Source organism: Argopecten irradians, chromosome 7 (genome assembly GCF_041381155.1).
Source record: "Argopecten irradians isolate NY chromosome 7, Ai_NY, whole genome shotgun sequence".
Classification (NCBI taxonomy): Eukaryota; Metazoa; Mollusca; class Bivalvia; order Pectinida; family Pectinidae; genus Argopecten; species Argopecten irradians.
The window spans coordinates 3,622,996-3,640,754 of NC_091140.1; the positions used below are offsets into that span (position 1 = coordinate 3,622,996).

Consider the following 17,759-nt stretch of genomic DNA (forward strand, 5'->3'; position numbering starts at 1 on the left):
AATAGGTGGTAAAGTTAGACTCTGTACGTGATTCTGTTAGAGGAACCATATGATCAAGTACACCATTCGAGTGTGGTGATAGTGTGAACTGTCTAAGTAGTTTACGAATGAAAGGATATTTCCTATATTGAGATATAATGGTACATAGCTTGGACAGTCTAATACCATCAAGTACTGACATTAACAGGAGCCATTACAAATGTCCCCACAAACCACCCATCAGTCATTGTGTTCAATATCCCGCACAACCCTTATTTCATCTTTTTAGTAACATCTAAATTTTGACCAATTAATCTGACTTCAAGAACTTTTTGTTACGTTTTGTTACGTTCAAGATTAGCAATTATCAATCCAGGCTTACTATCAAGATTTAGTGAAATTATTGATACCTAAATGTTGATAAAAGCTGACCAAATTAATTTTCTGTGACACTTATTCTAAATAAATGGACGATAAGACGTCATTGCAAAGGAAACTACTGCTGACGTAAATTTCAAATGTCAATTCCTTATATATATTTTTTAACATCTGTAATGTGTATTTCATGCTTTCTCCTTTATATATGAAAACAGCTTTTTTTTCTATCACAACAACTATAACCTATCACGATTCGATAGATAAATGACATTTCAACAAATCAGCAATATATTAGCAGAATCTAATTTAAGGTCTTTTGAGAGATAAAAACGCATTATTCAATTAATCTATATCATATTATTGAAGATAATTTAAACATGTTAGAAGAAAAGGTTTTCACATTCAAAGAAAATAGCGTAGGCAATTACAGCATGTGCTAGTATAAAGAACAGGATTGAATTGAAGACTAGGTCGAAGTATTTGGTTTAGACAGAGAGAAAAATTACCACCAAAGTAAGAATCTAACATGTTACACAACATAATTGGGGACTATGTTTCAGTTTTTCTCTTGAAAAGAAGTAAGGTTAGAATACGTGAGTTTCGAGATCCCATAACGACGTGTGTAAAGTACGATTTACCGTCGATTAGTCCAACCTTCCGTTGATTATGACGTTACAAAAATCACGTCAAATGGTGACGTCATTATCACTGGAAGGTGGAACTAATCGACGGTAAATTGTACTCTCCCACGTCGTTTTAGGATCTCAACACCCCCGTAAAGGATGATGTGTACTATTGATTTATAATGACATGCGTTAATAAGAAAACGGGAACTAGAAGCTACTTTGTAAAAAGAAGATACATCAGTTTCAACACGGAAAGAAAACAAAGAACTCTAAATATTGAGCAGTACATAATGATGTACTGTGAAGGTGATGAGCTCTAGAAAAGGAAACTAATCAATATTAAACGTGACACATATTGAAGTACTGTGACACCCCTTAAGGTAGGGAGGAGGTACGACTGAGGTATGACTTACCAAGCTGATTACTATAAGAACAGAGGAGACATAGGCCACTATATAGCTGATCAGCAGGTCCTGGCCCTGTAAATAAACAGGCAGCATACATTAACTCCATGACTGATGCCATACTATGTCAGGATGTATTTGATCCTCAGTGATAAACAGTACTAACAAGGCATGATATAATATGTCAACATGTTATTTACTATAAAAGTGGGATATCCTTTTTTCATTTTTTGTGTGTGCAAATTTTGACGTGTGGACAATTAACTAAATACACAGCGCAAAACATTCTCACTCTGCGGACAGTTTGAAAGCTGACTTGGCAAAATCATCCACACGCAAACATTGCTCCTGTTTAGAATAGAATCTAAAATGCTTCAAAAGCACAGTGTAGAATGATCTAAAACAGTCGTCAGCAAGGGCAGGTAACGTTACGTAACAGTCTAATCATTGACCTGGTACTGACTGGCCATTATACAACAGGCTAAATAAGAAGGTGACAATAGGTGTGATTATTAACCGTACATTCTGTGACATACATTTATCTAGTCTACTTACTTTTCTGGCGAAATCATCCAGATCCTCCCCGCATAACTCCATTTCACTCAATCCTGTAAACAAAGTCAAATGAAACTATGGAAACACGTGCTTGGCAGAAATGGTTCTCTTAAAAATTCTAGTCCATCCATACGCATAGCATGTCGGACACAAGGAAGGTATGGTTTCTAGTCATTACATTGACTTGGTTACAATACATGTAATAGCAGTACATCATACATCATAGCCACTGTAATAGTAAGGAGACAGTTTACGTATGAATTTTATCCCTTAATCAGATATAATAAACAGTACCTTTCATAGTAATTAAAGAAGCAGAACACAGACGCCATCAGATTAATCAATGATGGTTTGAAATGGTAAACGAAATGCTTATCACAGAAATGCAGTTTAGGCTGACGTTATGGTATACACCAGTGTACCAGTGAATCGGAAAAATAACATGACATTTACCATATTTGATTATAGATAAAATAATATTTACTGTATTTGATGATAGATTAAATAATATTTACTGTATTTGATGACAGATAAAATAATATTTACTGTATTTGATGATAGATAAAATAATATTTACTGTATTTGATGATAGATAAAATGATATTTACTGTATTTGATGATAGATTTGATGATAGATAAAATAATATTTACTGTATTTGATGATAGATAAAATGATATTTACTGTATTTGATGATAGATTTGATGATAGATAAAATAATATTTACTGTATTTGATGATAGATAAAATAATATTTACTGTATTTGATGATAGATAAAATAACATTTACTGTATTTGATGATAGATAAAATAATATTTACAGTATTTGATGATAAATAAAACAACAGTTATATTATTTAATTATAAATAAGGTAACATTTGCCAAAGTTGATGAATAAAATTACAAAACACTTACCATATTTGATGATACATAGGATCACATATACCATACCATAGTTAACGATAGATAAACTAATATTAACCATAGTTGCAATAGAAAAAAAATATTTACCGTAGTTAACGATGGACTAAATAATATTAACCATAGTTGAGGATAGAGTAAATAATATTAACCATAGTTGAGGATAGAGTAAATAGTATTAACCATAGTTGACGATGGAGTAAATAATATTAACCATAGTTGAGGATAGAGTAAATAATATTAACCATAGTTGACGATGGAGTAAATACTATTAACCAAAGTTGAGGATGGAGTAAATACTATTAACCATAGTTGAGGATGGAGTAAATAATATTAACCATAGTTGAGGATGGAGTAAATAATATTAACCGTAGTTGAGGATGGAGTAAATACATTAACCGTAGTTGAGGATGGAGTAAATAGTATTAACCATAGTTGACGATGGAGAAAATAATATTAACCATAGTTGAGGATGGAGTAAATAATATTAACCATAGTTGACGATGGAGTAAATAATATTAACCATCGTTGACAATGGAGTAAATAATATTAACCATCGTTGACGATGGAGTAAATAATATTAACCATCGTTGACGATGGAGTAAATAGTATTAACCATAGTTGAGGATGGAGTAAATACTATTAACCAAAGTTGAGGATGGAGTAAATAATATTAACCGTAGTTGAGGATGGAGTAAATACATTAACCGTAGTTGAGGATGGAGTAAATAGTATTAACCATAGTTGACGATGGAGAAAATAATATTAACCATAGTTGAGGATGGAGTAAATAATATTAACCATAGTTGAGGATGGAGTAAATAATATTAACCGTAGTTGAGGATGGAGTAAATACATTAACCGTAGTTGAGGATGGAGTAAATAGTATTAACCATAGTTGACGATGGAGAAAATAATATTAACCATAGTTGAGGATGGAGTAAATAATATTAACCATAGTTGACGATGGAGTAAATACTATTAACCATAGTTGACAATGGAGTAAATAATATTAACCATCGTTGACGATGGAGTAAATAGTATTAACCGTAGTTGAGGATGGAGTAAATAATATTAACCATAGTTGACGATGGAGTAAATACTATTAACCATAGTTGAGGATGGAGTAAATACTATTAACCATAGTTGAGGATGGAGTAAATAATATTAACCATAGTTGAGGATGGAGTAAATACTATTAACCATAGTTGAGGATTGGAGTAAAATATATTAACCATAGTTGAGGATGGAGTAAATAATATTAACCATAGTTGAGGATGGAGTAAATAATATTAACCATAGTTGAGGATGGAGTAAATACTATTAACCATAGTTGAGGATGGAGTAAATACTATTAACCATAGTTGGATGGAGTAAATAATATTAACCATAGTTGAGGATGGAGTAAATATATTAACCATAGTTGAGGATGGAGTAAATATATTAACCATAGTTGACGATGGAGTAAATAATATTAACCATCAGTTGACGATGAAGTAAATACTATTAACCATAGTTGACGATGGAGTAAATAATATTAACCGTAGTTGAGGATGGATAAAATACTTTTAACCATAGTTGAGGATGGAGTAAATGCTATTAACCATAGTTGAGGATGGAGTAAATACTATTAACCATAGTTGACGATGGAGTGAATACTATTAACCATAGTTGACGATGGAGTAAATAATATTAACCATAGTTGACGATGGAGTAAATACTATTAACCATAGTTGAGGATGGAGTAAATAATATTAACCATAGTTGACGATGGAGTAAATACTATTAACCATAGTTGAGGATGGAGTAAATACTATTAACCATAGTTGACGATGGAGTAAATAATATTAACCATAGTTGAGGATGGAGTAAATACTATTAACCATAGTTGACGATGGAGTAAATACTATTAACCATAGTTGACGATGGAGTAAATAATATTAACCATAGTTGAGGATGGAGTAAATACTATTAACCATAGTTGAGGATGGAGTAAATAATATTAACCATAGTTGAGGATGGAGTAAATACTATTAACCATAGTTGAGGATGGAGTAAATACTATTAACCATAGTTGAGGATGGAGTAAATAATATTAACCATAGTTGAGGATGGAGTAAATACTATTAACCATAGTTGAGGATGGAGTAAATAATATTAACCATAGTTGAGGATGGAGTAAATAATATTAACCGTAGTTGAGGATGGAGTAAATAATATTAACCATAGTTGAGGATGGAGTAAATATATTAACCTAGTTGAGGATGGAGTAAATACTATTAACCATAGTTGAGGATGGAGTAAATACTATTAACCATAGTTGAGGATGGAGTAAATACTATTAACCATAGTTGAGGATGGAGTAAATACTATTAACCATAGTTGAGGATGGAGTAAATAATATTAACCATAGTTGAGGATGGAGTAAATAATATTAACCATAGTTGAGGATGGAGTAAATACTATTAACCATAGTTGAGGATGGAGTAAATAATATTAACCATAGTTGAGGATGGAGTAAATAATATTAACCGTAGTTGAGGATGGAGTAAATACTATTAACCATAGTTGAGGATGGAGTAAATACTATTAACCATAGTTGAGGATGGAGTAAATAATATTAACCATAGTTGAGGATGGAGTAAATACTATTAACCATAGTTGAGGATGGAGTAAATACTATTAACCATAGTTGAGGATGGAGTAAATACTATTAACCATAGTTGAGGATGGAGTAAATAATATTAACCATAGTTGAGGATGGAGTAAATAATATTAACCATAGTTGAGGATGGAGTAAATAATATTAACCATAGTTGAGGATGGAGTAAAATATATTAACCATAGTTGAGGATGGAGTAAATAATATTAACCATAGTTGAGGATGGAGTAAATACTATTAACCATAGTTGAGATGGAGTAATATATTAACCATAGTTGAGGATGGAGTAAATATATTAACCATAGTTGAGGATGGAGTAAATAACTATTAACCATAGTTGAGGATGGAGTAAATAATATTAACCATAGTTGAGGATGGAGTAAATACTATATAACCATAGTTGAGGATGGAGTAAATAATATTAACCATAGTTGAGGATGGAGTAAATACTATTAACCATAGTTGACGATGGAGTAAATAATATTAACCATAGTTGAGGATGGAGTAAATACTATTAACCATAGTTGAGGATGGAGTAAATATTATTAACCATAGTTGAGGATGGAGTAAATAATATTAACCATAGTTGAGGATGGAGTAAATAATATTAACCATAGTTGAGGATGGAGTAAATAATATTAACCATAGTTGAGGATGGAGTAAATAATATTAACCATAGTTGAGGATGGAGTAAACAATATTAACCATAGTTGAGGATGGAGTAAATAATATTAACCATAGTTGAGGATGGAGTAAATAATATTAACCATAGTTGAGGATGGAGTAAATGATATTAACCATAGTTGAGGATGGAGTAAATAATATTAACCATAGTTGAGGATGGAGTAAATAATATTAACCATAGTTGAGGATGGAGTAAACAATATTAACCAAAGTTGAGGATGGAGTAAATGATATTAACCATAGTTGAGGATGGAGTAAATAATATTAACCATAGTTGAGGATGGAGTAAATATATTAACCATAGTTGAGGATGGAGTAAATAATATTAACCATAGTTGAGGATGGAGTAAATAATATTAACCATAGTTGAGGATGGAGTAAATATATTAACCATAGTTGAGGATGGAATAAAATGAGATATATTAACCATAGTTGAGGATGGAGTAAATAATATTAACCGTAGTTGAGGATGGAGTAAATACTATTAACCATAGTTGAGGATGGAGTAAATAATATTAACCATAGTTGAGGATGGAGTAAACAATATTAACCAAAGTTGAGGATGGAGTAAATGATATTAACCATAGTTGAGGATGGAGTAAATAATATTAACCATAGTTGAGGATGGAGTAAATAATATTAACCATAGTTGAGGATGGAGTAAATACTATTAACCATAGTTGAGGATGGAGTAAATAATATTAACCATAGTTGAGGATGGAGTAAATAATATTAACCATAGTTGAGGATGGAGTAAACAATATTAACCATAGTTGAGGATGGAGTAAACAATATTAACCATAGTTGACGATGGAGTAAATACTATTAACCATAGTTGACGATGGAGTAAATGATATTAACCATAGTTGAGGATGGAGTAAATACTATTAACCATAGTTGAGGATGGAGTAAATATATTAACCATAGTTGAGGATGGAGTAAATACTATTAACCATAGTTGAGGATGGAGTAAATATATTAACCATAGTTGAGGATGGAGTAAACAATATTAACCATAGTTGACGATGGAGTAAATACTATTAACCATAGTTGACGATGGAGTAAATGATATTAACCATAGTTGAGGATGGAGTAAATACTATTAACCATAGTTGAGGATGGAGTAAATACATTAACCGTAGTTGAGGATGGAGTAAATGATATTAACCATAGTTGAGGATGGAGTAAACAATATTAACCGTAGTTGAGGATGGAGTAAATGATATTAACCGTAGTTGAGGATGGAGTAAATGATATTAACCATAGTTGAGGATGGAGTAAATGATATTAACCATAGTTGACGATGGAGTAAATGGTATTAACCATAGTTGAGGATAGATGAAATAATAGTCACCATATTTAACAATAGATAAAATAATATTTACCATAGTTGATGAGGTCGATACAATTGACCTTGTTCTTGATGAGAATGAGGACTAAAAGAAGAAATAGAGGGATGGCCAAAATAGAAGTGACCACTGTCCAGGCGAAACCCAGGATGTAACTGATTACCAGCAACTGAAATAGTAAAACATATCACATAGTAAAAAAGGAATAGAGAGAGTACAAGAATACCGAAACAACAAAAAATTACATTTTATGGAAGATTTTTACATTATAAAACCATCAATGCTATTAAACATGCAGTAGTATTGTATTATTTAATACGATTTGATGCGATAAATGATGGACATAGGCTGCTAGCCACTATGTCCATATCATATATACAGAATTATTGAATGATTTACAAAAATCGACATGTGGACAAGAACACAATTTCACAGATTACGTACGGACAAAATCTGACGTAAAACAATTGTTGTTTACCACCCAGGACACAATAATACGTGTTATTTGATTAGCTGTTTATGTAAACGGTGACGTTGATAGGCTATAATGTGTTTATTATGTATCATTTAATCCGAATGACTAATGAGATTGATTAACAACAACATTAACTACAAATGACCAGCTGGAGATATGCTCTTTCAGTGACGCCAAACAAATGACCAGCTGGAGATATGCTGTTTCAGTGACGCCAAACAAATGACCAGCTGGAGATATGTTGTTTCAGTGACGCCAAACAAATGACCAGCTGGAGATATGCTGTTTCAGTGACGCCAAACAAATGACCAGCTGGAGATATGCTGTTTTAGTGACGCCAAACAAATGACCAGCTGGAGATATGTTGTTTCAGTGACGCCAAACAAATGACCAGCTGGAGATATGCTGTTTCAGTGACGCCAAACAAATGACCAGCTGGAGATATGCTGTTTCAGTGACGCCAAACAAATGACCAGCTGGAGATATGTTGTTTCAGTGACGCCAAACAAATGACCAGCTGGAGATATGCTGTTTCAGTGACGCCAAATAAATGACCAGCTGGAGATATGCTGTTTCAGTGACGCCAAACAAATGACCAGCTGGAGATATGCTGTTTCAGTGACGCCAAACAAATGACCAGCTGGAGATATGTTGTTTCTGTGACGCCAAACAAATGACCAGCTGGAGATATGCTGTTTCAGTGACGCCAAACAAATGACCAGCTGGAGATATGTTGTTTCAGTGACGCCAAACAAATGACCAGCTGGAGATATGCTGTTTCAGTGACGCCAAACAAATGACCAGCTGGAGATATGCTGTTTCAGTGACGCCAAACAAATGACCAGCTGGAGATATGCTGTTTCAGTGACGCCAAACAAATGACCAGCTGGAGATATGTTGTTTCAGTGACGCCAAACAAATGACCAGCTGGAGATATGCTGTTTCAGTGACGCCAAACAAATGACCAGCTGGAGATATGTTGTTTCAGTGACGCCAAACAAATGACCAGCTGGAGAAATGTTGTCTTAGTGACGCCAAACAAATGACCAGCTGGAGATATGTTGTTTCAGTGACGCCAAACAAATGACCAGCTGGAGATATGCTGTTTCAGTGACGCCAAACAAATGACCAGCTGGAGATATGCTGTTTCAGTGACGCCAAACAAATGACCAGCTGGAGATATGCTGTTTCTGTGACGCCAAACAAATGACCAGCTGGAGATATGTTGTTTCAGTGACGCCAAACAAATGACCAGCTGGAGATATGTTGTTTCAGTGACGCCAAACAAATGACCAGCTGGAGATATGTTGTTTCAGTGACGCCAAACAAATGACCAGCTGGAGATATGCTGTTTCAGTGACGCCAAACAAATGACCAGCTGGAGATATGCTGTTTCAGTGACGCCAAACAAATGACCAGCTGGAGATATGCTGTTTCAGTGACGCCAAACAAATGACCAGCTGGAGATATGTTGTTTCAGTGACGCCAAACAAATGACCAGCTGGAGATATGCTGTTTCAGTGACGCCAAATAAATGACCAGCTGGAGATATGCTGTTTCAGTGACGCCAAACAAATGACCAGCTGGAGATATGCTGTTTCAGTGACGCCAAACAAATGACCAGCTGGAGATATGTTGTTTCTGTGACGCCAAACAAATGACCAGCTGGAGATATGCTGTTTCAGTGACGCCAAACAAATGACCAGCTGGAGATATGTTGTTTCAGTGACGCCAAACAAATGACCAGCTGGAGATATGCTGTTTCAGTGACGCCAAACAAATGACCAGCTGGAGATATGCTGTTTCAGTGACGCCAAACAAATGACCAGCTGGAGATATGCTGTTTCAGTGACGCCAAACAAATGACCAGCTGGAGATATGCTGTTTCAGTGACGCCAAACAAATGACCAGCTGGAGATATGTTGTTTCAGTGACGCCAAACAAATGACCAGCTGGAGATATGCTGTTTCAGTGACGCCAAACAAATGACCAGCTGGAGATATGCTGTTTCAGTGACGCCAAACATACAAGGAAAAGTATGGAAAGTTTAAATAGCTGGTATATCAAATAGATGACAAATGGGCAGAGCGTTCCACCCATACCTTATATAAGGTGTTGTCAACATTTCATGGTATCATTAGATAAGAAACAACATGGTATTAAAAAAAAAAGAAATTGTTTTCAGCGGTTTGGTCATGTGAACAAAATTAGCATGTAAAAACTCATTTTTAAACCATCAATTGATTTCGGAAGAAGCATAGCTTAGCAGTTTAAATCGGGTCATTCAATGTTTATTTTTCATGACAGACTGACTGACCTTCTTTATTGTTTTCAAATGCTGCTTCGTTACATGTGCATTGTTTTCATCAAAATTGCAATAAAATTTTGAGACCTGTTTTAATAACGAAAGAAATATCTTGTTCTTCTATACCAAGGAACATAATTTATCTCTCTTCCTCTCAAGAAAAACACCCGTGGTTGTAATCCAAGTGTGTATGCATGTCTATAAAGAACAATCTCTGGGGGCTAAACATGTGCCTTTAAAGTGGAAGGCGTTACCTTAATGAGACGAGATCAAACGATACACGTGGATTAGACTGGTAAGTGTACTTACAAACATGTTAAGTCCCTGGCCACACGTGTTCCTCTTGGTGGTATGGAACAGGTGTCGGCTGGTCGGGTCGGTCGAGATGTGGCCCACACACAGTAGAGCCGTGCCGATCAGGAACATGCCAACTACAACGCCGGTCAGTGTGTACTCAATGAACCAGAACCTGTAAAAATGACGTGGTCAGTATGTACTCAATGAACCAGAACCTGTAAAAATGACGTGGTCAGTACATAATGAATGAACCAGAAACTGTAAAAATGACGTGGTCAGTACATAATGAATGAACCAGAAACTGTAAAAGTGATGTGGTCAGTATATAATGAATGAACCAGAAACTGTAAAAGTGATGTTGTCAGTACATAATGAATTAACCAGAAACTGTAATCAAAGTACTCAAAGTACTGCAAATACAACGCAGTAGAAACAGAAAAATAGAATGAATTCAAATGAATTTCTAAAATCAAAATATATAAACCATATTATAAAGACTTTTATATCAATTATTTCAAGAACATATTCAACTGATCACAGAAAATACAAAGTTTTGTTTGACATTTTTCTTAATAAAAGTTCCTACATGAAAATTACAAAGAAAAAAAGTCTTCATTAAAATGAGTTTTTATCCTTAATATACTCTTGTTTCTAATGTTACACATACACTTATTTTGGTAAAACCATGCACATATGAGGGCAGCCTTATAAGTTATATTGCCTTTACCTCAGATCTGTGTTTAACATTCATTTAAAAACATTATTTTAAAGTACACAAAAAGGGCATATGATTAGTTTACTCTAAAACTCTTATGTCTATAAGCCTTAGATAGTAAGTCCAATTTGAATTATCATTAACAGAGATTATGTAAGTTGGACAAAGGAGTCACCAGCAGGCAACAGTTGACCTAGATGGGCTGTGTATTATATAACACTCTGTGTATTCTATACACACTCTGTGTATTCTACCAATCAGAAGGCAGTCTTCCCATGACTACTGATTGGTCCAAAGGAATATTATTCAATGAATAGGGAATTTATGAATGGAAGTTTATGAATGAAATGGTTCAAGAGGTCACCACTAGATGTCATTGTTGGGCAAGTCCTACTCAGTCCTACACATTAATAGTAAACCGGATAGCATTAATACAAACGCTAGTCGCGTTGTATTAATCAAAGTACTCAAAGTACTGCAAATACAACGCAGCAGAAACAGAAAAATAGAATGAAATCAAATGAATTTCCAAAACCAAAATGTATATAAACCATATTATAAAGACTTTAATATCAATTATTTCAAGAGCATTCAACTGATCACAGAAAATACATATGTTTTGTTTGACATTTTTCTTAATTAAAGTTCCTACATGAAAATTATAAAGAAAACAAAAGTCTTCATTAAAATGAGTTTTTATCCTTAATATACTCTTGTTTCTTATGATGCACATACACTTATTTTGGTAAAACCATGCATACATGAGGACAGCCTTATAAGTTATATTGCCTTTACCTCAGATCTGTGTTTAACAATCATTTTAAAGTACACATAAAGGACATATGATTAGTTTACTTTAAAACTCTTATGTCTATAAGCCTTAGATAGTAAGTCCAATTCGAATTACCATTAACAGAGATTATGTAAGTTGGACAGAGGAGTCACCAGTAGGCAACAGTTGACCTAGATGGGCTTTGTATTATATAACACTCTGTGTATTCTATACACACTCTGTGTATTCTACCAATCAGAAGGCAGTGTTCCCATGACTATTGATTGGTCCAAAGGAATATTATTCAATGAATAGGGAATTTATGAATGGAAGTTTATGAATGAAATGGTTCAAGAGGTCACCACTAGATGTCATTGTAGGGCAATTCCTACTCAGTCCTACACATCAATAGTAAACCGGATAGCATTAATACAAACGCTAGTCGCGTTGTATTAAAAATGACGTGGTCAGTATAAGTGATGTGGTCAGTACATAATGAATGAACCAGAAACTGTCAAAATGACGTGGTCAGTATATAATAAATGAACCAGAAACTGTAAAAATGACGTGGTCAGTGTATAATGAATGAACCAGATACTGTAAAAGTAACGTGGTCAGTTTATAATGAATGAACCGGAATCTTAAACAGAATTGTGTACTCAGGGAACCAGAAACTATCATAATGACATAATCAGTGTGTAATCAGTGAAACAATACCAATGACGTAGACATTCATTTATGAAGTGGAACTGTTCTGGTTAAGTGGCCAGTGAAAACTCAATATTTTCAACTCAGAATTGAATTTGGAATATGACTTGTTTCCTGCCTTGTTTGAGATCACTCACTGCTCCACATCGACATTGTAGCCTTACTTACATACAGAGAGAACAGATACATAGCTTGGTCTTCATTATAAGATACGATTTTGTATCAACATTTGGATAATATGTACCACATTTTATATTGATGGCGCACACGAATTAAGTAAAAGAAGGACCAAAATAAAATCAACTTTCGTCAGGAAATACAATATACCCCCGAGTCCTCATTACACAAGAAGGTTGTAACAAAACATTCGAGAGCCTTTATATCGAATGTCAGTTATAATATATGTTACATTGACTAAAGAGAGTGCCTCTATATCGAATGTCAGTTATAATATATCGGTACATTGACTAAAGAGAGCGCCTCTATATCGCATGTCAGTTATAATATATCGTTACATTGACTAAAGAGAGTGCCACTATATCGAATGTCAGTTATAATATATCGTTACATTGACTAAAGAGAGTGCCACTATATCGAATGCCAGTTATAATATATCGTTACATTGACTAAAGAGAGTGCCACTATATCGCATGTCAGTTATAATATATCGTTACATTGACTAAAGAGAGCGCCTCTATATCGCATGTCAGTTATAATATATCGTTACATTGACTAAAGAGAGTGCCACTATATCGAATGTCAGTTATAATATATCGTTACATTGACCAAAGAGAGTTCCACTATATCGAATGTCAGTTATAATATATCGTTACATTGACTAAAGAGAGTGCCACTATATCGAATGTCAGTTATAATATATGTTACATTGACTAAAGAGAGTGCCACTATATCGAATGTCAGTTATAATATATCGTTACATTGACTAAAGAGAGTGCCACTATATCGAATGTCAGTTATAATATATGTTATATTGTCTAAAGAGAGTGCCACTATATCGAATGTCAGTTATAATATATCGTTACATTGACCAAAGAGAGTGCCACTATATCGAATGTCAGTTATAATATATCGTTACATTGACTAAAGAGAGTTCCACTATATCGAATGCCAGTTATAATATATCGTTACATTGACTAAAGAGAGTGCCACTATATCGCATGTCAGTTATAATATATCGTTACATTGACTAAAGAGAGTGCCACTATATCGCATGTCAGTTATAATATATCGTTACATTGACTAAAGAGAGTGCCACTATATCGAATGTCAGTTATAATATATCGTTACATTGACTAAAGAGAGTGCCACTATATCGCATGTCAGTTATAATATATCGTTACATTGACTAAAGAGAGTGCCACTATATCGAATGTCAGTTATAATATATCGTTACATTGACTAAAGAGAGGGCCACTATATCGAATGTCAGTTATAATATATCGTTACATTGACCAAAGAGAGTGCCACTATATCGAATGTCAGTTATAATATATCTTTACATTGACTAAAGAGAGTGCCACTATATCGAATGTCAGTTATAATATATCGGTACATTGACTAAAGAGAGTGCCACTATATCGAATGTCAGTTATGATATATCGTTACATTGACTAAAGAGAGTGCCACTATATCGAATGTCAGTTATAATATATCGTTACATTGACTAAAGAGAGTACCACTATATCGAATGTCAGTTATAATATATCGTTACATTGACTAAAGAGAGTGCCACTATATCGAATGTCAGTTATAATATATCGTTACATTGACTAAAGAGAGTGCCACTATATCGCATGTCAGTTATAATATATCGTTACATTGACTAAAGAGAGTGCCACTATATCGAATGTCAGTTATAATATATCGTTACATTGACTAAAGAGAGCGCCTCTATATCGCATGTCAGTTATAATATATCGTTACATTGACTAAAAAGAGTGCCACTATATCGAATGTCAGTTATAATATATCGTTACATTGACTAAAGAGAGTGCCACTATATCGAATGTCAGTTATAATATATCGTTACATTGACCAAAGAGAGTGCCACTATATCGAATGTCAGTTATAATATATCGTTACATTGACTAAAGAGAGTGCCACTATATCGAATGTCAGTTATAATATATCGTTACATTGACTAAAGAGAGTGCCACTATATCGCATGTCAGTTATAATATATCGTTACATTGACTAAAGAGAGTGCCACTTTATCGCATGTCAGTTATAATATATCGTTACATTGACTAAAGAGAGTGCCACTATATCGAATGTCAGTTATAATATATCGTTACATTGACTAAAGAGAGGGCCACTATATCGAATGTCAGTTATAATATATCGTTACATTGACTAAAGAGAGTGCCACTATATCGCATGTCAGTTATAATATATCGTTACATTGACTAAAGAGAGTGCCACTATATCGAATGTCAGTTATAATATATCGTTACATTGACTAAAGAGAGTGCCACTATATCGAATGTCAGTTATAATATATCGTTACATTGACTAAAGAGAGTGCCTCTATATCGCATGTCAGTTATAATATATCGTTACATTGACTAAAGAGAGTGCCACTATATCGAATGTCAGTTATAATATATCGTTACATTGACTAAAGAGAGTGCCACTATATCGCATGTCAGTTATAATATATGTTACATTGACTAAAGAGAGTGCCACTATATCGAATGTCAGTTATAATATATCGTTACATTGACTAAAGAGAGTGCCACTTTATCGCATGTCAGTTATAATATATCGTTACATTGACTAAAGAGAGTGCCACTATATCGAATGTCAGTTATAATATATCGTTACATTGACTAAAGAGAGTGCCACTTTATCGCATGATATGAATTTATAACCATGAAGAACTATCTAGAAATAACCACGTCAAAAGTCGTACGATGAGGGAGTGATCCACTGTTCCCGTAGTTCCTAGTTAGGCAGTAATAATATATTGAAGAAGATTATTCACATGATTAGTGACATTTTCATTTCTCATTTTCCGTGAAATCTGATTATATCTTGCCTAACATTGGCAAGAAGATAAAATTGGGTGCTGCAGAAAAAATGACATTTTGTCGAGTAAGTTTAACTGAAATTATTTTATCTGATTCGAAAATTGTCGTAATACTTTGATATTTGAACAACTAGGCTCAGATACTATTTTTCAGTCTATTCGACATCTACACCTACCATTGGTCGGAATCGAGCAGGTCACGTGTTTTCTGTACACCAATCAGGAGGCTGCCAGTGAGGCCACCAAGCCCCATCAACAGGATAATCCATGCTATCAGACTGGCACACGGCACCTGGGACAGACAGTGCAACAGGCGGTCACTGCATTTGTCATTTCGGGCTGAAAATATAAAAAATACGACTCGTTGGTAAAGTAGGTTAATACAAGTGACGACACCAAAATCAAGGCCACATTTGATACATTTAAACACTTGATTGCCAGACAATCACAGACGTAATAGTGCAGTATCGGAAAAAAACAATATTAGCGATGAACATTCGTTAAAACTTGTATGAAAATGCAAATCATTGTTTTACGATTTTTCACAAACAACGATTTTAAATTAATTCAAATTGACGCCCCGTGTGACGTATTTCTGGTTTAACTCTCCTTGTAAGTTTTTTTAGCAAAATCTGAAATAAAAGGCAGGAACCTGTAAGGCTCCACCAGGGGTTATTTAACGTATGACGCTAAATCTCCACAAAGGTATCATTATATTTATAAGAATATCCAAATACTATTTCATTTGTTAAATCGCTATTACACTTAGGTGATGTGATCACACCAGTATCTGCAACTTATTAGCACTAAACAAGCGAAGATTTAGCCTCACTCCTTCATTATAAGTCATAAATCATCAAGTACTATGCATGTTAACAAGAAGTCCCAGAGTCAGTTCTACTCAATACAGCATTATTGTCCTTCAAATTGTCAATGTGGAATGTCGACATGATGTAAAGTATACTAAAGCAGAAATTACTTTTACATCATGGATGTAAAAAAGTCAAATTCCTATCTTTAAGTAATTTGTAATATATGAAAACGAAAATTGTTTAATTAAATTATGTTCAGAATATTTCAGATAAACTTAGATAATGCGTGACCTCATACAAAACGCAAGGATAAATACAGAATGAATGAATAAATAATAAACAAGCTTCAGAGTGTGAAAAGAGTGTACCATGAATGAATCACATAATGAATATATTACAAGTTTTCAATGAATGATATTAAGGATGACTGAGTGAATGATTTAAATGTAAAATGTATATCTAATATACAAATAAATAGGAATGTTAATGTTGAATGAGAGGCATCTTGCAAGAGGAGGATAATTATGTACGTATGCTCATATCAGGGTCCCAGCCATGGCAATCATCTATATATCATGTCGGGAAAACAAAACCTATCTTTGCATCCGAGAAAAAAAAAACTAAATTAAACAAGAGATCCCAGAGGGATCTTGGCGCCCACCAAAGAATGATCTATATCTGACAAAGGAAAGATGGATCTTTTCTCTACTTTTTAAACTTTTTCAAACATACTACATATAAAATTTGAGACAGATCGCTTCAGTGCCTTTTGAGAAATAGCGGTAACAAACTTCAACTATCAAAATCCAAGATGACTCCTTGGCGGTCATCTTGTTGATCAATCGGTCCCAAATCACAATATGCACAACTAGGGCCCTAGAGGAACCTACATGTGAAATTTGAGAAAGATCCATTCAATACTTTCTGAGAAATAGCGATAACAAATTTTACATATATAAAAATCCAAGATGGCTGCCTGGCAGCAATTTTGTTGACCGATTGGTCCCAAATCACAATATGCACAACTAGGGCCCTAGGAGAACCTACATATGAATTTTGAGACAGATCCC

General features: G+C 34.0%; 1 protein-coding gene across 2 annotated transcripts in view; it reads right to left on the minus strand.

Annotated features, from left to right (window-relative positions):
• LOC138327310 (uncharacterized) overlaps positions 1 to 17,759 on the minus strand; it is a 37,626-nt gene that overhangs the window by 9,601 nt on the left and 10,266 nt on the right. Inside the window, exons 2-6 of one of the 2 annotated variants that reach the window (XM_069273298.1) lie at positions 16,054 to 16,216; positions 10,646 to 10,805; positions 7,593 to 7,725; positions 1,943 to 1,995; positions 1,397 to 1,462 (exon numbers count right to left, since the gene is read on the minus strand). In XM_069273298.1, the coding sequence (XP_069129399.1) occupies positions 1,397 to 1,462; positions 1,943 to 1,995; positions 7,593 to 7,725; positions 10,646 to 10,805; positions 16,054 to 16,216 (575 nt within the window). The remainder of the gene's footprint in view (positions 1 to 1,396; positions 1,463 to 1,942; positions 1,996 to 7,592; positions 7,726 to 10,645; positions 10,806 to 16,053; positions 16,217 to 17,759) is intronic. The other variant, XM_069273299.1, reaches the window with a different exon arrangement.